The sequence below is a fragment of the Diabrotica undecimpunctata genome, chromosome 7 (genome assembly GCF_040954645.1).
Source record: "Diabrotica undecimpunctata isolate CICGRU chromosome 7, icDiaUnde3, whole genome shotgun sequence".
NCBI classification, from domain to species: domain Eukaryota; kingdom Metazoa; phylum Arthropoda; class Insecta; order Coleoptera; family Chrysomelidae; genus Diabrotica; species Diabrotica undecimpunctata.
The window spans coordinates 23,646,487-23,667,178 of NC_092809.1; the positions used below are offsets into that span (position 1 = coordinate 23,646,487).

General features: G+C 33.9%; 1 protein-coding gene across 1 annotated transcript in view; it reads right to left on the minus strand.

Annotated features, from left to right (window-relative positions):
- The window catches only part of LOC140446314 (uncharacterized), a 52,689-nt gene extending 36,009 nt beyond the window's left edge, over positions 1-16,680 (minus strand). The window contains exon 1 of the mRNA XM_072538855.1: positions 16,458-16,680. Within this exon, the coding sequence (XP_072394956.1) occupies positions 16,458-16,680 (223 nt within the window). The remainder of the gene's footprint in view (positions 1-16,457) is intronic.
- Between the last annotated feature and the right edge of the window lie 4,012 nt (positions 16,681-20,692).

Sequence of the window (20,692 nt, forward strand, 5' to 3'; positions counted from 1 at the left end):
TGCAAGGGAAAAGCAAACGAGAAAGACCAAGATTTAGGTGGGTAAACAAAATCAGAAAAGAAGTTGAGAAGAAAGGATTGACATGGGAAAGTGCACGAAATCTAACACAAGACCCGAAAGCATGGAGAAAACAGTGCAAAACTTAACTCTACCAGCCTTCCACCTAACGTAGAAAGGCTTAGGACTAAGTAAGTAAATATATATGGTATTTGTTTGAGTTAGTGACATTATTCTTATTATTATTCCTAGTTATGGTTTGGGTTTGTTTTGGTTTGGTATTGGAATTGGTATTTGGATTGGTATTGATACAAAATTACAACAAAAAATGCGTATTAGCGATGATATACATAAAAAAAGATCCAAATTCTCTCAATAATAAGACTGACATCAAAGATCTATCCAATATGTATTATAATTTAAAACTCTTTCTTTTCGATTGTACAAGTATAATTTTGAAAGTACACAACTTAAAAAAATTTCACCTAACGCGGTCCCAAAATTAAATTTTCTGCAAAATTAAGCTTATTTGTAAGATTTTTAGAGGCCAATTCTCGATGACTGGTCTATCGCTATTTCAATGGATGGAATCCGTGGTATAAAACATCAATATTTTTCCGAAACCCTATACATAATTTACAAAATTAAGAGTTACCATCTAATAAAATATATTTATTATTTTATTAAGTTGTGGTATACATATTTACATATTTGGTAATCCACAAAATATTTACTTTGGTCGTTAACTTAGACTATCCACACAGAATGTGATATAAAATAATAATTGTTTGAGCCCTTCCAAATATTTTCTCAGGCCTTAGTGCCAACGTTTCCAAACAACAACTGTTAACGAACGTAAACACCACCTAAACCGTTTTAATTAAAATTTAGTTTAAATAAATTTATCCTTTGATAAATGAAGTATTTAAAAAAAACCTTGCTGATTTAATTTCTTATAGTGCAAAATATTTGATTATTCCGCATAGTAATGTTAAAAAATGAAACGTCAAAAAACTGTCAAAGTGTTTAGACGCATTTCAAAGTTTCTCTTAAAAATTTAAATATTTAAACGATTATTTCTTCAGTTCTGAACATGTAAATAGTGAATTATATTAAAATCAAAATCATGTTCGAGTCTAATCTAAAATAGCTCGCAAAGAAGTTAATTTTATAATGGTTTAATAACTTAAGAAAAGTAATTAAGTATAAAAGTGAAAGTGATTTGTATACTGAATATTGGAATCGTGAGTAGATAAAATATACTTTTTTCATCTATTTGGATTTATATATTTAAGTAAAAAACTGCAATCAGTTATAAGTATTATCCAATTTACATGAACTGGTATCACAACGAAAGCTGTAAAACAGCATCGGTTTTAGTCGGATTTTAAAATCCATTTAAAAGATGTCATCTTCCAATCAGCTACCACAAAATACATCATACTCAAAAGCAGTTAGTCAACCACGTAGTATATTAATCCCAAGCAGAGATCAAGCTATTTTGTTTAACACTCTAGAGAATTGTATAATTAATGACTATCTTGAAGGATTGAGTCAGCATATAGAACCGAAAAATATAATTTTCGCATCTCGTATATCAAACGGTAGAATATGCATATATCTATCATCCAAAAACCTAGTAGATAAATTCATAGCAGAAACAAAGAAAATAATAGTAAATGGAAATATACTAGAAGCGAGAAGATTAATAACTCCATCAGTCCGCTTAATTCTGTCCAATGTATGTCCAAGCATACCTTCTAACATAATAATGGACGAACTAATAAAACTAGGTTTAAATCCTCTCTCAGACATATCATATCTACGGATAGGAGCAACCAATCCTGTCTTTAGTCATATTCTAAGCTTCCGAAGATAAATTTTCGTTTCACCTTTTCCAGACAACTTTGTACTACCTGAATCTTTTATTATCGAGTTGGAACAAACATCATACCGCATATTTATAGCCCAAAACGAAAATTGTTTCAAATGCAAATTAACTGGACACCAGGCAGCTAATTGTCCAAATATTTCACCTTCTAACCATCCTCACAATGATAGTGCAATGCAAACAGAAATAAGACAAAATTCATCAATAAATCATACTCAACAAGATAATCTACAAAATACTCCCGCAATCTCAAATACCACTCCCTCCACACTTACTACGTCTTCTCAAACCACATTACAAATAGTAGCAATCCCAAATTTATCAATAAACCAAACCCAACAGTGCTCACTACAAAATACATCCATACATTTGACCACTTCTTCAGTTAACACTACAATCGCAACACCTACATCGTCTGAGTCATCCTCTAATACCCAAAAACATAAATCAACCTTACCCGAAACAAGTCAACACTTACCTCCAAATAAAAATACACATTTTAATTCTTACGAACCCCAAGTAACTTCGAACCAAGCAACCGGAAAAAGAACTCTAGAAGATGCAATCACGCCACCCTCCGAAGAAAACTTTGAAAAACCTAAACTTCAATTAAAGAAAAAAACCAAAACTAATGACAAAAACTTAAGAAATGATATACCAAATCTCCAAACATTATTGGAACCAGTTAGAGAATATGTAGAAAGGGAAAAGCAATAGCTTCGATCAAGTAGTGGATCTATTCGAAAATATACAAGGATCAAAAGACATAATCAGCGTAACAAAATTGTACTCAGAAGACTCTTATGTACTTATAAAGTTTCTAACGGAATTACATTCATACTACATCGACAAAAGAATGAAAACCATAAGCACCAAATTAATACGAAAACTTGGCAAACACATAGGTCTACTCTCTACAGTAAAAACTTCATTATCGGAAGAAGATTCCGACTCATCGGTAAATAATTCCTCTAAAGAATAATAATATCACTGTTGACTTCATGTCTGTTCCATCACAAGTCTTAGGAAAAAACATGAATATTAAAAAACGCAATAAGTTATCTTAAAGACTCAGAACTGTATCAATTATTGTAATCTTTTCTACCTTTACCTGTATTATATTTTTTAGGTCGCTAATAACCCTTGTGGTTGCAGCGTAAATAAATAAAAAAAAAAAAAATGTTTAAAGATGAATTTTGTTTAGAAGTATATGCCACAATGTGATATAAACAGAAAGTACAAATTTTTGGAAATTATTTAATTAATTTTTGAAAATGGATATATCATAATATAAAAGTGTAAAGTGTAGAAAGCACTTGAACAGTGGAAATTGAAAGGACCACAGGGCCAAAATCAAAGCTTTGAGATAATCTAACAATAAAAAGATCGAAAAAGATTACTGAAAAAAACTTTATTTGTTAATATCTATATGTATAAAATTCTATGATGACAGGTCAAACCGTTTGTCCAGTTAATTAACGGCGCCAGCTAGGAAAGAAATATGAACTACCATATCGTCGCTGTTACTGCAATAGGTTGTATGTCAAAATTATTTACTTTTCAGTTTAAGGCATTTTCCAAACCAAAATCATCTGTTCTAGTAAACTCCAAAATCTCATATATGAATACGACATATTAATGGAGTGCGAATTCAACTAATATATCTTATGCATTTATGGTGTTAAATTGGTTGCTGCAACCAGACGTATAGTTCATCCCAAACCCTTCTTTCAGTGCGTCACAGTTAATCGAATTCTCTCTAACGCATTAAGCTAGAAGTGACAGAAAAAAACGTGAGTCTGTGATTATTATATATAGAACTTAGAAAATTATATATCGTTCACGGATATTTGCATATTAAAGCGAATAAAGGATATAATTGGTTGGAGTTTATAATACGATAAATAGATATCCAATCAATGATGCGCATAAATATAATTTGACGCAGATGGTCTCGATAGTGACAGTACTTTGACAGTGTCAACTGATAAAATAATAATTGTCATTCCAGGTTAGTATTTTCAGACATTTTACAGTGAAAATTTAATTTTGTATTTATTGTCATAAAAATATTTTAAATATGCCGAGATATACCGAGAATGAACAAAGACTAATATTAAAATTATTAAATTATTTTCAATTAGAAAAAGAGGCTGGGACAACTTTATTACCAGTTTCTGACGTTAGGGAAGTAAGTTTTAAATTATTCTAAAAATATTCATATTAGTAGTTTAAATGCCATACATTTTAGCCATAGTATTTGTAATAAATAATAATAAATACATAAATAAATCTTAACTAATTAAGCACTTTCCTTGGAATGTATAGAATAGGAATTATGACAAAATGCCGTTCCAATATAATGCGCAATAAATTTTTTTATACAGGACGGGACCTCTAATAAGTAAATTAAAAAAAAATTTGAATTCTTAAAGTTTTTACTCTACATTTTCAAAAAATAACCTTTTTACATTTAGCCGATTACGATTCTTTAACTGTCAGATTTAATTAAAATGTCATGCAATAATTCTCGACATTCTTAAAATCTTATATGACGTCAAAATTAGTGACGCACTGAAAGAAGGGTTTGGGACAGACTGATGTCAAAACTTCTGAGAGCAAAAAGTCACGTTGGTTTGTTTTTAAGTGTTTTTGTTATTTGTAAAACAGAAATATACTAGTACTATTTGCATTTAGTGCTTTAAAAGTTCTCATCATTTTGTGATAGAAGGTAAGCCACTCATTTACGAATATTTTAACGAAAATATATAAAAACGGAAGAATGTTAGTTTGAAATACTATTTGATTGTAAGCAATCGAGAAGATGATTCATTCCAAAATACTAAATCCAAAAAACTGGTTTGCAAAACTATGTTTTTATGTACTTTAGGTATTAGAGAAAACACAGTACAGAACTGGATAATGGAAAATCACAAGGACCATTCAAGCAATACTGCCACTCAGGAATCAAAAGAGCACATTTAAGGTGGTTTAAAAGACGTTGAAGAGTTTCTTTCAAATTTACCACACTTAAAGTCTCATTACTGTAGAACTTTAACTACAAAGCTGTATTAAGAACAAGTATAGGGTAGCTACAATTTTTATCGGATGTATCAAGAAAAGTGTTGGGAAGCAGGCAAAAAGACAGCATCATGGACCACTTTTTTCAAAGTATTCAAAAAGCTAAATTTAGAAATATGGACAACAAAGAAAGATCAGTGCAATACATGTTCGTGGTACAAGAATGGATCCATATTGGAAGAAGTTTACCAGTCTCACCTACTTAGGAAATCGGAAGCTCGACAAGAAAAAGAAAATGACAAAACCAAATGCCAAGAAAGTAAGAATATTTTAGTTTTTGGCAGTAGATCTTCAAGCAGTGCTTTTAGCTCATCGATTAAATACTGCAGCAAACTACTACAAAACAAAGTTAAGGATGCCTAACTGGACCTACTATGACCTAAGAGATAAGACAGTTACCTGCTTTGTATGACACGAGGACCAAGGAGGTCTTGAAAGATATATCTTCGAATTCATCGCGACAAAATTCCTAAACCAAAAGATTAATGAACAGTGTCCTACAAAGATCAATATTTGGAGCGATGGCTGTTGCTATCAAAATAGAAACATCAAACTATCCAACGCCTTACTCAATATTTTCAAAAAGTATTCAGTTACCATAAGAGCAGAAATATCTGGAAGTAGGGCATATCCAAATGGAGGTAAAATCAGAACATAGTCTAATAGAACGAAAGTTGAGACGCAGAAAGGAAATCTACCTCGCTTCTTATTATTTGGGTATTATAAGAGAAGCAAGGTATACTCCCTGCACAGATTTTTATAAGTTTGGGTCAAATTTTTATTCAAGCATAAGGCCCGACCGTAAAACAGGAGACCCAACGGTGACCGATATCTGCGCCCTCCAATACAATCCAAATGAAATAATTTTGTATAAACTGCAGTTCTCAGATACTTGGGTCGACATGCCTCATCTTCAGCGTTCGATAATTACCGATGATCAATTGTCTCATCTTTACGAAGGCCCGTGTCTAATTGAGCGTACTAAGTATGCCTATTTACAAGAACTAAAAGAGTCAATTCCTGCAGATTGCAGATTATTTTATGAAAATTTGTTGCATAATACATAAAGAAATATTTTTTATTGTATGCCTTATGTTTACCTTCTATTACTTAAGAAAATCAAACATTTAAATATCATACAATTAGGTCTCGGTTCTTTATTACAATACATCATTATGTCAAAAAATGTAACCAAACGGTAGCGAGCAAATTATCTTATGTCATTAAAAACGGGTTTCCAAGCCCTAGTTAGTTGATCTGTTATTATAACATTAATATAATTCGGCAAAAGTTTAGTTTGTCAAACAGCAGATCAAAGATACGAAAGTTCTACAATTCATATTATTTTTTTCATCTTCTGAAAAATCGTTTATTTTAACATACGACCTATTGGAGTAATGGCGACGATATTTCAATCATAACGCCATTTGAACAAGGAAATCTGAGCTAATTAATTTTGTCAACAATTGCTAAACATATAGGTTACTGTAATTATAAGGTAAGATCAATGGCGTATAGGATATATTTATTATATGTCACTGGGTAAAATAAACATACACTTACTATAAAAATAAAATGACGTCAACGTCAACGTCAACGCTTTACCAGAATCAAATAAAATTACAACTAAATAAGATTAAATAAAACAAATAAAGGCAAATAGAATTAAATAAAATTAAATCAAGTTAAACAGAATTATGTTGAATTGAATATTTTTTTAGCGTTTTGTGGTGGGGGTAGAATAGTTTGTCGGATCGCAGGAAAACAAAGGCAGTAGCGAATAAGTTGAGACAAAAAAACATACATTGCGGCATTGCTAAGAGGGCATTAAATCATATCTCCTTTGTGTATGGTTCAATTGGAGCGTGTAATACGTTATATGAAAGGGAAGGATATCACGAATATATGTAGATAGAAAAAACAAACAAGGGAACTACCAAAAGGGCACTACAAAGTGACTTAATTATTAATTAACGTATAGCAACATTGCAAGATATCATAGGGCTCTATAGATAAAAATTGATTTACAAATTTTGACTTAAAGAAGGCCTCTGGCTGTATACAAAATAAACCATTAATCGAATCCTAACATATCAAAAAACAAACAAGTCAACTACTTATAGAGCTCTGCACAGTATCTTCATTATTGATAAATGTATAGCGACATAGACGATGTTGCTATGATACAATCTCTTATTCCTCGTAAAAAGTCTTCCAGAACATCTGGAATATATGGCCTACCCAAAATTTACAAACCCAATATTCGTTGATGTCTTGTTTTTAGTGCATGTGCATACAAGTGCGCTACACAACCATTGGCCAAGTATTTCGCCAAAACTCTACAACCTCTCGCCGAAAATGCTTCATACTTTATTCTTTTTATTTTATCAACTTCTTAAACAATAACCTCTATCTTTAGATCTTATCATCAGACACTCTAGTAAGTTTAGATATCGATTAACTATTTACAAATATTCCTATAGGCAAAACTCTACACATTCTGAAAACTAAATACAGTATCTAGTAGGACCACTTATCTCTCATTAAACATACATTTCCAACACTTATTTTATCTTTGAAAATCTATTAAACAGGCAAATAAATGTTACTCCAAAGGGTTGTTCACCATCTTCAGTAATTGTCAATATCTTTATGGAAGATTTCGAGACCCAAGCACTATCCAAATCAATGCTGATCCACATGTTGGCTACGATATGTTGACGATACATTCGTCATTAAGCCCCAATGCAGGGATGCTTTGGTGTATTTTCAAACCCATCTAAATGGTATACATTCCAGTGCCCAGTTTACAATGAAGGTAGAAACTGATTCATCCCTACTATTTCTCGACGTTATAAATAAAAACCACTTGCTCTGTTTATCGAAAACCCACCCATACCAATCGTTACTTGCATGGCAACTTCCATTATCCACGTTCACAAATTAATTCAGTCATTAATACCCTTATCTCCAGATGAATACGCCTTTGCGATGATGCAAGTAGACTCGCTAGCTCTTCCACAAGCCCACATTCAAAACGGTTATTGCGAAAATAACATCAAAAGGAGCATCCACAGACTCCACAGACATCAGTGTCCCACTCAATGTCAACCCAAAGACTCAGACCCTCATCACATCAAAGCTTTTTTTTCTTACATCAAAGAAGTCACTGACAATATCAACAAAATTCTTAAATCAAGAGGAATAAAGACAATATTTACCCCCCCCCCCCCAAAACTTTCATCTCTTGTCCAATCAATCAAAGACACTGTGCAGAATGTGCAGACTGCTCCCGATCCTATGATCCTATATAGACCAAACAAATCGTAGAATCCAAAATAGGATTTATAAACATTCTACTTCCGTTCGCAATTCCGATTAAATTTTCGCTCTAGGTCAACATCATCTTCATACAGGTCACAAAATTGAGATTCCCATCATCATCATCGAACAAAGTTCCCATCTGCTTCTGTAAAGCAGGAATTATCCGAAGTGCCATGGAAATTAAAAAAAGGCTAATTTGTTTTAATAAAAGAGATGACGGCATACGGTTACCTTTGATATGGAGACCTCTCATAAAGAAAAAATCGTCCGCTTCACCCGTTAATCAAAATATTACTATCAGAAATGTTTGCGCCAATTCCCGGGCAAATCGCTACGTTAACCCCCACGCCAACCTCCACCCAAACCACGTCATCATCAATGGTATAAATGAGTCTCCTCTGTTCCCAGTAGCAGTAATGCATGAATTAGTGGTCAGTGTAGTAGTGTCTTATGGCTCGGAAGACTGAGACATCGGAAGCCCTGAAGAAGACATCAAAGGGGATTTCAAAAGTTAGGCACAATGATAATCAACGCGGTTTAACCCCGAAGACTGTTGAGTGTAATATTAATTTTTATAATAGTATTAATCTTAGCTCTAGGTTTAATTATAGCGGAAATCTTTCGGAACAATATACGCTAAGAAAATTAAGATAAGGATTATAGTTACAAAGATTACCTACCAGCAAAAATAGCTAAATACAATTTTGTTTTCACAATTCAATAATTACTGTCTTTCAGTTTTTGTATCGCTTATAAACTTACACAATATGGATAAATCTTTTTATTGATAACAAATACGTAACATTGAAAAACAAAATATCCAATAAAATCTTTTACGTCAAATATTAATTACAAATTCCGTTATATAATTATATATTCGTTTATTAAAAACAACAAATAAACTAGCAGTCAAGTGACAACGAAAGACATTTTTCCAAACTGCTTTGCTTAGGATTTGTAGAAACGGAGCTCATTTTTCAGATGACTGAGTTCCCTTTATAACGTTTCCTTTTTTTATGTCCGTAAAATATAATGATATATACGAGTATAAGTTTTATGAAATATGCAAAAAGCATGAATAATTTTTAAACGTCTGGGTAGAAGATTTCTTACCTCAACACTAACAGGTTTTTTTTTATTTATTATATTTCATATCTAGGATATATTACTATATATTAAACACAAATGTAGAAGAAACATATTTAAGTAATTTAATGACAGATAGGAGTAAATAATTTATTAGATCAAATATTATTATTATAAAATATGTAATTTGTTGACAAAAAATAAACATTTTTTCTCTTCATATTTTGAACGGCACTACTTTTATAGTCCAGTTTATCAAGGTGTTCATCTCCGACTTTCTTAAAAGGCGCATCGATTTCCTGGAAATTTTAACACTAGCGAGGGAATACATAAACAAGCAAAATCTACCCTATACCGATGTCTGCTTTTTCACTGAAGGTGAATATCACCCCGACTCGGTGAGCGAAAATTTTTATATTAAAAATAATTGTACAAATGAACAAGAAATAACTAGTATATTAGAACAAAAAATGAAGTTAACATCAAGCAAAGAGGAAAGTACTGAGGAAAACTGGACGAGAATTAAAGACATCTTAAAGACTGTTCAAGAAACAAATTGAGTGCGCTAAAAGCAAGAAGAAAAAAAAAGGGTGGATGACAGAAGAAATACTGAGACTTATGGATAAAAGAAGAGAAGTCAGAAATAAAGATAAAAACGTATACAAGAGGATCCACGCAATAATCAGATAGAAGATAAGACACGCGAAAACACAATTTTATAGTACAGAATATAATGAAATTGAACAATATGAAAAGAAACACGATACATTTTATGTGCACAAGAAATTAAAAGAGGTCGCAGCGAAACAAACGGAAACAAGTATCCCAAAGTTTAGAAGACAGAAAAGGACACAGAATATTAGGCATCAATGAACAGTTAAAAGAATGGGAAAACTACATTTCTGAATTATTTGAAAATGAGAGAGTAGAACACTATACACCGATTGCTATATCAGGTCCATCTATAACAGAAAGTAAGGTTACACGTTCAATACAAACGGCAAACAATGGAAAAGCACTTGGCCCCGATGAAGTAAGTGCTGAAATACTAAAGTTTTTGGGAGAAAATGGAATTAAAGCTCTGTGTAATCTCTTTAACAGAATTTATGACACTGGGATATTACCAACTGATTGGTTAAAGTCAACATCTGTCACAATACCTAAGAAACATCGTCCAAAGACATGCGGTGATTATCAGACAATAAGTCTGATAAGTCACGTTTTGAAGATCTTTCTGTGAGTAATACACAGCAAAATTTACATGCTGTTAGAGGACAGAATTAGCAATACTCAATTTGGGTTTAGGAGTGGCTTGGGTACAAGAGAAGCCTTATTTAGTATACAGGTGCTAGTACAGAGATGCAGAGATATAAATCAAAATGTGTAAATTTTTGCAATCGATTTTGAAAAGGCTTTTGACAAAGTCCGACATAACAAAATGCTAGAAATATTGGAAACAGCTGGATTGGACGATAAAGATCTACGAATAATTACAAATCTATACTGGCATCAAGTGGCAAGAATAAAGGTTGAAAAAGAACTGTCGGATGAAATAAATATAAAAAGAGGAGTGAGACAAGGCTGCATATTGTCTCCTTTACTTTTTAACTTGTATTCGGAGGAAATATTTAAGGAAGCCTTAATGGAGACAACCGAAGGTATTATTGTGAATGGAGTAACCGTCAACAATATTAGATACGCCGACGATAACTTAGTGCTTTCTAGTTGCGGAGAAGACCTTCAAAATCTAATGAACAAAATAAAACAGACTTGTGATCAGTATGGATTAAAACTCAACGTTAAGAAAACTAAATATATGATAGTTGGCAAACAAAATTATATACAGGATGACGGTATAAAAGTCGGAGATGCCACACTGGACAGAGTAGAGAAACTCGTGTATCTCGGCAGTAATATCAATGAGAGCTGGGATTTAACCGCAGAAATTAAAAGCCGAATAGAACAAGCCCGAGTTGTCTTTGTAAAAATGAGAAACGTACTTTGCAGTCACGATCTTAGCATTGACCTTAGAGTTCGAATGACATCTTGCTATAATTTTCCTGTCCTGCTGTATGGATTGGAAGCGTGGACTCTAACTGAGGCTATCCTTAGACGCTTAATAGCCTTTGAGATGTGGGTATACAGACGACTACTAAAAATAAGCTGAGTCGACAGAGTTAAAAATGAGGAGGTCCTTAGACGGCTGAACCAAACAACACAACTGGTCAATATAATAAAGAAACGCAAGCTGGAATACTTCGGTCACATTATGAGACATGCTGAAAAATATAATCTTTTACATCTGATCATTCAGGGAAAGGTCCAAGGTAGTTGTGGTCCTGGTAGAATAAGAACAACATCATGGCTGAAAAATCTAAGGCAATGGTATGAAAAATCAACTACATCGTTATTTAGAGCTGCTGTCAATAAAGTCACGATAGCGAATATGGTAGCCAACATGATATCCAACGATCGATAACGGTCATGGAACTAGAACAAGAAGTCAAATGAATAGAGGGACACATTTTAAGTAAAAAATTTTCATAGATTTTTTAATGCCTATTTTTTGCTAGTATTCATTAAACCCCATATCATAAAGGTTGTGTGTATCCGTGTCTGCTAATTCATTCGACTTAATCATTGGATAATTAAGTCGAAAATGGATAAGTGACAGAAACTAGTAAGATAAATCCAAATTACTTTTAAATTGTTTATAGTGCGGGCGCTTAGTTAGAAATAATGAATTGCACCTAGTGACTGCTATGATTGTTGGTTCTCGCTTAAATGTTCCAACAAAATGCGGGTCCGCAAACAACTGACGAGGTACTGTTAATACAACAAAATAGTACCCTCTTTCAGGAAAATTATGCAAGGTCCTAGAATGAACACATGCTGTACATGGCATGGAAACAGACGCAAATGGAGAAGATTTACGCTACGGATACAGTAAATCAGCTCCAACTCCAGTTAGATAACTTACAAAAATTAAATGAAAGCTTGCAATTAAAATTTTAAAATTTGCAGATCTAGAGAAAAACTAGTCCAAAGAGAAAGAACCTAAGAATGAGGAATTTCATACTGACGAGGAGGAATTAGCTGAGGAGACAGAGTGGATACGTGTCAAAAACTTCAAAAAACGTAAAATGGATACATCATTGACCTCACCACAAAAAGTCATATGTCCAACAAAGAGAAGAAAAACTAGAAAAACACAAATCCCACCTCCAATAATTGTAGAGAGTATTGCCGAATTTAGCCAATAATAAAATATAATATTAATAATAATAGTTTTGGCGAAAAATGGTTTATTCGACCAACTTGATTGGTCTAACATTATATTATGGAAGACACAAAATTCAATAAAAAGTAATGTAGGTAGCCTACACTAAACATCCGACAATGGACAGGGCTAAATTTTGAACAGCTAATAAGAACAGCTGAAGATAGAGAAGATTTTAAAATTGTAGTAGCCAACTTCCATTGAGGAGAGGGCACCTTAAGAAGAAGAAGAAGGTAGCCTACATATCCGATAATAACAGGCTTGCAAAATTTTATTACTTTCCTCTTAAATGATTGTAAATTTTATACAGTATATGATTTCAGAGATAAAGTAAAACTTTGTACTATAAATGTTTAAACGAATAGAACGGGCTTATCCAATCTACTTGGAAACATATTTGCTTAAAAGTATATTAATTTAATGATGTAAGGGCTAATGTTACTGCAGGTAGCCAGCGATAGAAGGTTTTAATAAATTTAATATTTCATTTCGTCTAATATTTCCTCATTTGTATGATTGTATACAATGTGTTGTTTATTTACCGTGCTAGTACATTATTAGTTCATCGGTATACAATACGCATTTGATTGTTGAAAGAATATTGCGACCTAATTTGATAATCGCAAGAATGAATCAGGATGTGATTAAAATTGAATCTTGAGAAACTCCATCAAGTTGGACGTGTGGAGAAGAATGAAGAAGAGTGGAGAGCAAATATACATTAGTGCTATAAATTAACATTTTGTGTAATTATATTAAATTATACAGAATGATTGATATGCTTTTTATGCAAGGCTACTCTACTCTTCGATGACGTCCTCCTTCCATATATCTTCAAGAATGGCAAAAGCTTCTTTTTGTTTTGCAAATGGGATATGTCTTTGTGCCTGCCTTATCGGGTTGGAGTTGTCAGTGGTTATCCGATTTTGGACTAAGTTAGTGCGGCCAGTTATTTTCCTTTTAAAGGAGATGTCACTTTCGTATTTGATGGACTCGTCTGCTTTTTGGTATCAGTCTTCGCATAGATGGCCCAATCACTTGTTTAGGTTTTTTAAAAGTTTAGTAGAAAGTTGGTATGTACTGTTAGCTGATGGCACGTTTTTTTTTTATTCTGGTCATTTTTACAACTTGCTCGTTTATTCCAAGTTTCATGGCCCCTTTTTAAAAGTAATCTTGTCATTTGGGTTGGCCACCCTTACTGGAACGATCTTTTTATACCCAACTACAACACTTCTGGTCAAAATGACGCGTTCATGGCTCTGCTACTCTGATTTCAATAACATGGCTCCCAAGTCCATCAACTAAACTATCACTACTTCAGCTTATCCCTTAACTACTGACGTGGATGTTTCAGGACGTAGACTCTGACATGCAGTATGTCATACCGTTGCCTATTCTCCTTTGTTTTTAATATGAATTTATCTTATATCACTGTATTTGTTTTTTATATTAACTACGGAATGATTCTTCACATTGCTGTAGCATAATATACTGCTACAAGTAAAATAAACTTTACTTTTTCAAGAATATTATGAATGCATGCATAATATTAAAAAAAAATGGTGGACGTTACTACAAAATCGTTTATAAACTAAATTAAAAGAAAAATTGATTACCTATGACTAACAAATGGTAAAATAATGTTAAAAGAAACAGACTGATGATTTAAATTAATGAGACTCTAATACAAAATTCTGACAATAACCAAAAATTACAATAAAATAACTAGTCATTTTGCGCGCAAGGTCCGCAATTTTTCTTTGTACACTTTAAGCACACTGGTTTTCCACAAGAAAAGCACACATAAAAAGACTTTCGCTTTAATGCACTTGGGCATAAGTAACACGTCTTCTTTTTCTCAAGCCTTTCTTCAAAATCTGCTTCTTTTTGGCGTTTTTGTCCTAGTATTCGTTCAATACCACATAATAATTCTCTCGGGATTCTGGGATTTTCGAGTCTTCTTTGTAGATGAAGTAAAACTAATTGTTTCGCCAACTCCTTTGTGTAGTTTAGCCTTTCCATATTATCTTCTTCTAGTGATTGGTACACAACATGCGAATTAACAGCAGCTATATCAATGACGCGGTAAAAAATAGTAAGTGGCCATCGGCGAGAACGACGTTTTACAGAGTATTTGGCACACTTGGCATCTAAAGTATGGACACCTCCTTTCGTACGATTATAATGAGCTATAATTTCTGGTTTTCCAGTAATCTGATCCGTGCCTATTGAATGGTGCATCGAAGAAATAAGTAAAACAGCTCTCGATTTTTTTGGCACATGGGAAATTAGGGATAAACTTTTCTTAAATCCGTAATTAGTTGAATTTACTTGCCTACATCGGTGTGGCTGGAATTCCGGAAGGATTTCCCGGTTATTTTTCTTGAGGGTTCCTATATACGTTAACTTCTTTACTTCTAATTGCTTTACTAATTCTATAGAACTAAACCAATTATCAGCTGTGATATGACGGTTAGTTCCATAAATAGGTTTAGCAAGCCGAAGAACAGATTGAGTTGGTTTATTCATCTTCTTTTTTTCCTCAGATAACCCAGTTCCGTCAGTGTCCTTGCCTCCATATATATAGGCATTGTATAAGCAACTTGTCCGTGCATCAGTCAGGCACATTATTTTAATGCCATATTTCACAGGCTTATTAGGCATATACATCATACACCCGCCACCTTCCCCTAAAGCCGACCAACATTTCATCAATACAAACACATGTGCCTACGGAATACAGTTTTTGACAATTTAATATGAATATATTAAATATGTTACTAATGGCTGCTGTTGGATCTTTATTTTTCTTTCTTCTCTATCCAGAGGGTTATCAAAACGTAAACATTTTAGAAATATTGCAAATCTTTCTTTTGACATAACACATCTGAATATATCTCTACCAGTGCCATCTGTAGCAAATATACAATTTATATCTTCTTCATTGGATTTGAAAGCTGATGAGTATAAAAGCAATCCCAAAAAGGCTTTTAGTTCTATTTCATCAATTTCATTTAGTTCTGGTCTATTCATTCTTTTATAGTTTTTACGAATTGCACGTAATTTATTATTTGTCCATTTACGTATTTCTTGTATTATATCCTCAGAAATAAGAAAATTAAAAAAAATGATGAAGTTTCGTTTCTTACATCTCTGGACCGCACAGCTGGTACTTTTGTTACAAGGTTGTGTAACGGAGTTCTTACATTTTTCGAGGGTGCTGTAGTAGACCACTTAAAACGATTTTTGCCATAAAAATATGACTTACCATTATCATTTAAATGATATTCGTCTTCACTAGGTACTTCATCAGCCCATTGAGATAAAACAGCCTCAAAATCATCATCTGAAAGCTTTACAGTTTTGCGGCTAAATTTAGCCGCAAATTGAATAAATGGATGAACTTGCTACCTAGTTTTACTAACAGCAAAAGAATACACTACACTGCTTTTAACTATAGAAACGTAAATACTGACATGCGGTACTTGATACCGCAAGAAAACTTTATGTCAACATAGCTCAAAGACTAAACGTGTACTAAAACTGCAGCAGTTGAGAGCAGGTATAATTAAACCCTACTTGAAGGTACACAGATGGTGTTCTAAGAACCTTTTATAAAACACGTTTTACAACAAAATATATTTTCGGCTCGGTATGGCATACCGCATGTCAGTGGTTAAGGGTTATTGTGGATATTGAGAATATGGGACTGCGTTGCTGTAGTGGAAGTTTACTGCCGGTCAATTTTCTGTCCTATGATCTTATATATTGTCTGCAGTCACGTTAAAGATGGCCTACCAATCCACAATTGTAACATTTTGTGTGCTCTTGACGTTTTTGGTTTTAAAAAATCAGCTGTTGCGCCGAGATATTTCTCTTCTTGATTGTCCGACCAATTCTCTCTCGATAACTTGGCGGCCAACACCAGGGGCAGCGTATTTAGATCGCCTTCTTCCACTTCGGTAACACCTCTTACTTGATGGACTTTGCGTTGATGCCGGACCACACTGTGTCCCGTCATCTCCCATTTGCAAAACAAAAAGAAGCTTTTGCCATTCTTGAAGATATACGGAAGGAGAACGTCATCGAAGAGTAGAGTAGCCTTGCATAAAAAGCATATCAAGCATTCTGTATAATTTAATATAATTACACAAAATGTTAATTTATAGCACTGATGTATATTTGCTCTCCACTCTTCTTCATTCTTCTCCACACGTCCAACTTGATGGAGTTTCTCAAGATTCAATTTTAATCACATCCTGATTCATTCTTGCGATTATCAAATTAGGTCGCAATATTCTTTCAACAATCAAATGCGTAATGTATGCCGATGAACTAATAATGTACTGGCATGGTAAATAAACAACACATTGTATACAATCCTATAAATGAGCAAATATGAGACGAAATGAAATATTAAATTTATTAAAACCTTCTATCGCTAGCTACCTGCAGTAACATAAGCCCTCATTTCATTAAATTAATATACTTTTAAGCAAATATAATTTCAAGAAGATTAGATGAGCCCGTTATATTCATTTAAACGTTAATAGTACAAAGTTTTACTTTATCTCTGAAATCATATACTGTGTAAAATTTAAAATCTTTTAATAGGAAAGTATCAAAATTCTGTAAGCCTGTTATTATCGGATATGTAGGCTACCTACATTACTTTTTATTGAATTTTGTGTCTTCCATATATAATGTTAAAACAATCAAGTTAGAAAAAAATAAACCATTTTTGGCCAAAACTTTATAGACGATTTTGACAGTTAAAATGTGTACACAAAATGAAATATGATAATTTTAAATTAGATTTTGTCTGTTTCTTTATAATTACAATCTGGTCATAAATGACCAATAAGAAATTTTAATCTATCTTAAATTACCAAAGTTGCTTGAAATCAAGAGTGTACCCTATGGAGTTCTCTTAATCTAATCTGATGAATGACGCACTAATGTTAACATGCATCACGCTCACAAGTACCATGCTCTGCTTATGACAGAAAAAGGCAACTAAAAAAGAGGCAACTGCATATGACAGAAAAAGATGGAGAAGCGGCGACAGCCGTAATCAATCCGTTATTATAACGTATGGTCCTAAAGTTTTGGGAAAAACTTCAAAAGCATATAACTCTGACCACAATAATCTTATATTTTTATTAAATTATTTAACAATTTAACTTAACTATCCTTATTAAAAATCAAAATTCAAATGACAGACAAGGGACCATTATTTTACGATTTGTCTAATAATTCCCCTGACACGTTGCATCATCCTTTGGACGACCTCGGCGTCAATTTCTCTAATTTTTGTATATTTTGATTTTGTCTTTCCCATCCGTTATTATAGACTTTCCGACTTAATATTGCCCAGAACTCTACAATTGGACGAGTCTGAGGTAGGTTGGGGGGATTGTCTGCTTTCGGTTCAAAGGTAATGTTGTTAGTTTCGTACCAGTCCCTTGTGATCCTCACGTAATGACATGAAGCAAGATCTGGCCAAAAGACTATTTGATCATTTGCATGATGTGTGTTCACAAACTGAAGCAATTTAGAGAGATATCTTTGAATATAAATATTTGCGTTTAAGGCTTCGCCTCGAACAACACCAATGTAGGGCTGTGAGATAAAGCCAGCCTCAGAAATTGCACACCATACCAAAATTTTGTCCTCAAATTTTTTCTTACTTTTGAATTTTATTTCATCAGGTACATTTTCGTAATCGTTCGTGTAAAACCCGTCGTTCCCCTTCATCTCAGAGTTGGACAAAGTAAAATATTTTTCATCGTCCACCACGATCAACTTGTTGACGAAATGCACTCGCCTTAACGCGCGGAACATCTCGGAATTCTCTCTAATTGTTCATCTGTGTATTTTGGAGCTTTCGTTCTTTTCCGGTAGATGATATTGTTACTCGATAGGGTCCTGTATACTGTAGTCTTTCCAACATAAAATCTTCTGGCCAGTTTTCGCTGTGAGACCCCAATTGTGTTCTTAGCTACTTCAATCAGTCTTGCCTCTCTTATGTGGTTCAAAATCCGCGGTCGGTCACTTTTACGCAAGTTAACACATGGTATCCCTTCTTCACATTCTCTGATTGTGCGATAAATTGTCGATTTGCTTATGTTTTGATCTCGATAAATATTAACAATATCTCGTTTCGACATTCGCCCAACTATATTATAAACACCTCGACGAATATCAATTTTATGAGACATTTTGCAGAGCAGGAACCTAAATATTCTGCTTTGTTTACTACATGTCAATAACTGATGATATTTTAATTCCATAGCCTTCTTTGTTAAATGCATTTTGCTTCTCAATCAGAACAGGTGTAATTTTTACCAAAACTTTAGGACCATACGTTATATATAAAACCAAAACTTTTTGACTGACCTCTACAGCATAAACGAAATCTGTTAATAATACATTTTTCCCTCATAAAGGACAATACAAATAAACTTTTGAAAACACTAGAGGACAAAGTTCCATGATACACCATATTCTGTCCAAGGAGGGCGTGCATTGAATTGTCACAGACCGGTCGGCTCAGCTAAGAACAATCAGCAGATTTTGCTATATATAAAAATAAATGAACCACCGCGCACCGCTTAAGACCGTTTGACAAGGATCGGTTGGATCATCGAGAGTTCGACTCGAGCAGTCAAACAGTACGGGTCTCGCGACGGCCAGCGTTGAGAGAGGTACAGACGAGAAGTAGCTAAAGCGAAAATCGTCCCGTGTATTATCGATACGTAGATGAATGGTAAATCAGAATATAACTAAACCGAGGGGTGTTATTTTTACCGACTCCTCTCGGAGGTTAGACCTCTGAGGAACCGTTAAAGAAAAAAATCGGGTTAAACACAGCGTCCGTTCAGGGATGACACTGTGAACGTTGAATAATTGCATTTAACGTTGGCAGAAACGGCCCCTGTGCCTGTGTTCAGAGAACAGCAAGAGGAACCCTGCCTTAATAGGGTAGTGAACAACCGTGTAAGGGCCTGGGAGACACCCAGAATCCAATCGACAGCGGTCGATTGGAAAAACAAAAAACAGAGTCTTTTAAATAGTAAATCCAAAATTTCCGTCGATTGCAACATGCAATCACCAAGCGCTTCCGCTTACGAAGTCGAAAGCCTTCCACCCCTTTCCCCCGATCCACCAACGGATTCAGAGCTAGTGTCCTTAGATGATACGGCTTTTGACTCCGCCCCCTGCAGTCCAGAGCCCACATCTGAATCGGAGGCAGATGCGGGCGAACAACAATACCCTGACGTCACGGAATCTTTCGTAAAGCGTCAACAAGACAATAAAACCGAACCGCTAACGGTAATTTATTCCGGATTACAGGCCTCTCAGGCAATAGAAACAAATTTTAACACAAGTAGAAATGAAAAACAGACCCCTCAGGTACTAGAAAATAACTATAACATTAAAATAAATTCCCTTCAGGATAACGAAATATTTATAACTCCGATTGTAAACACTTTGACTAACTTAAAAGAAAATGTAACGTACCAAGCAATTATAAATGTCCCTCAGGCACTTAATTTTGTAGAGAAAATTAACCAAAATGACAATCTAGGAACTGCTCAGGACGCCGTAGATGAGTTTGTTACAAATAAGCAAAGAAACAAAAGGCAGCACGCAATAAGAGATATCTACTCCGAGGAAGGAAAAACCAAAAAATCGAAAGAAATGGAAGATAATGCAATGGCACAGTCGATTAAAACGCTAACAAAAGAAATAGAACAACTAAGAAAAGAAATACAATATCTCCACACATCCTACGGAGACCAAATACGGGGATTAAGTGGTCAGATAAATCAGTTACAAAAAACCATTGACTTCAAAGACAAACAAAATAGCGAATTAACAACGCAGATACTAAAAATATCTAGTGACATAAACTCCAAACACGATAAAAAACAGCCAAGCCAAAAGCAAACAGCCACCCGTAGTGAGGAGCCTGAAGACCAGGGAAAAGACTCTGAAATAGAGACAATAATGGACATAGAAGAAAACCA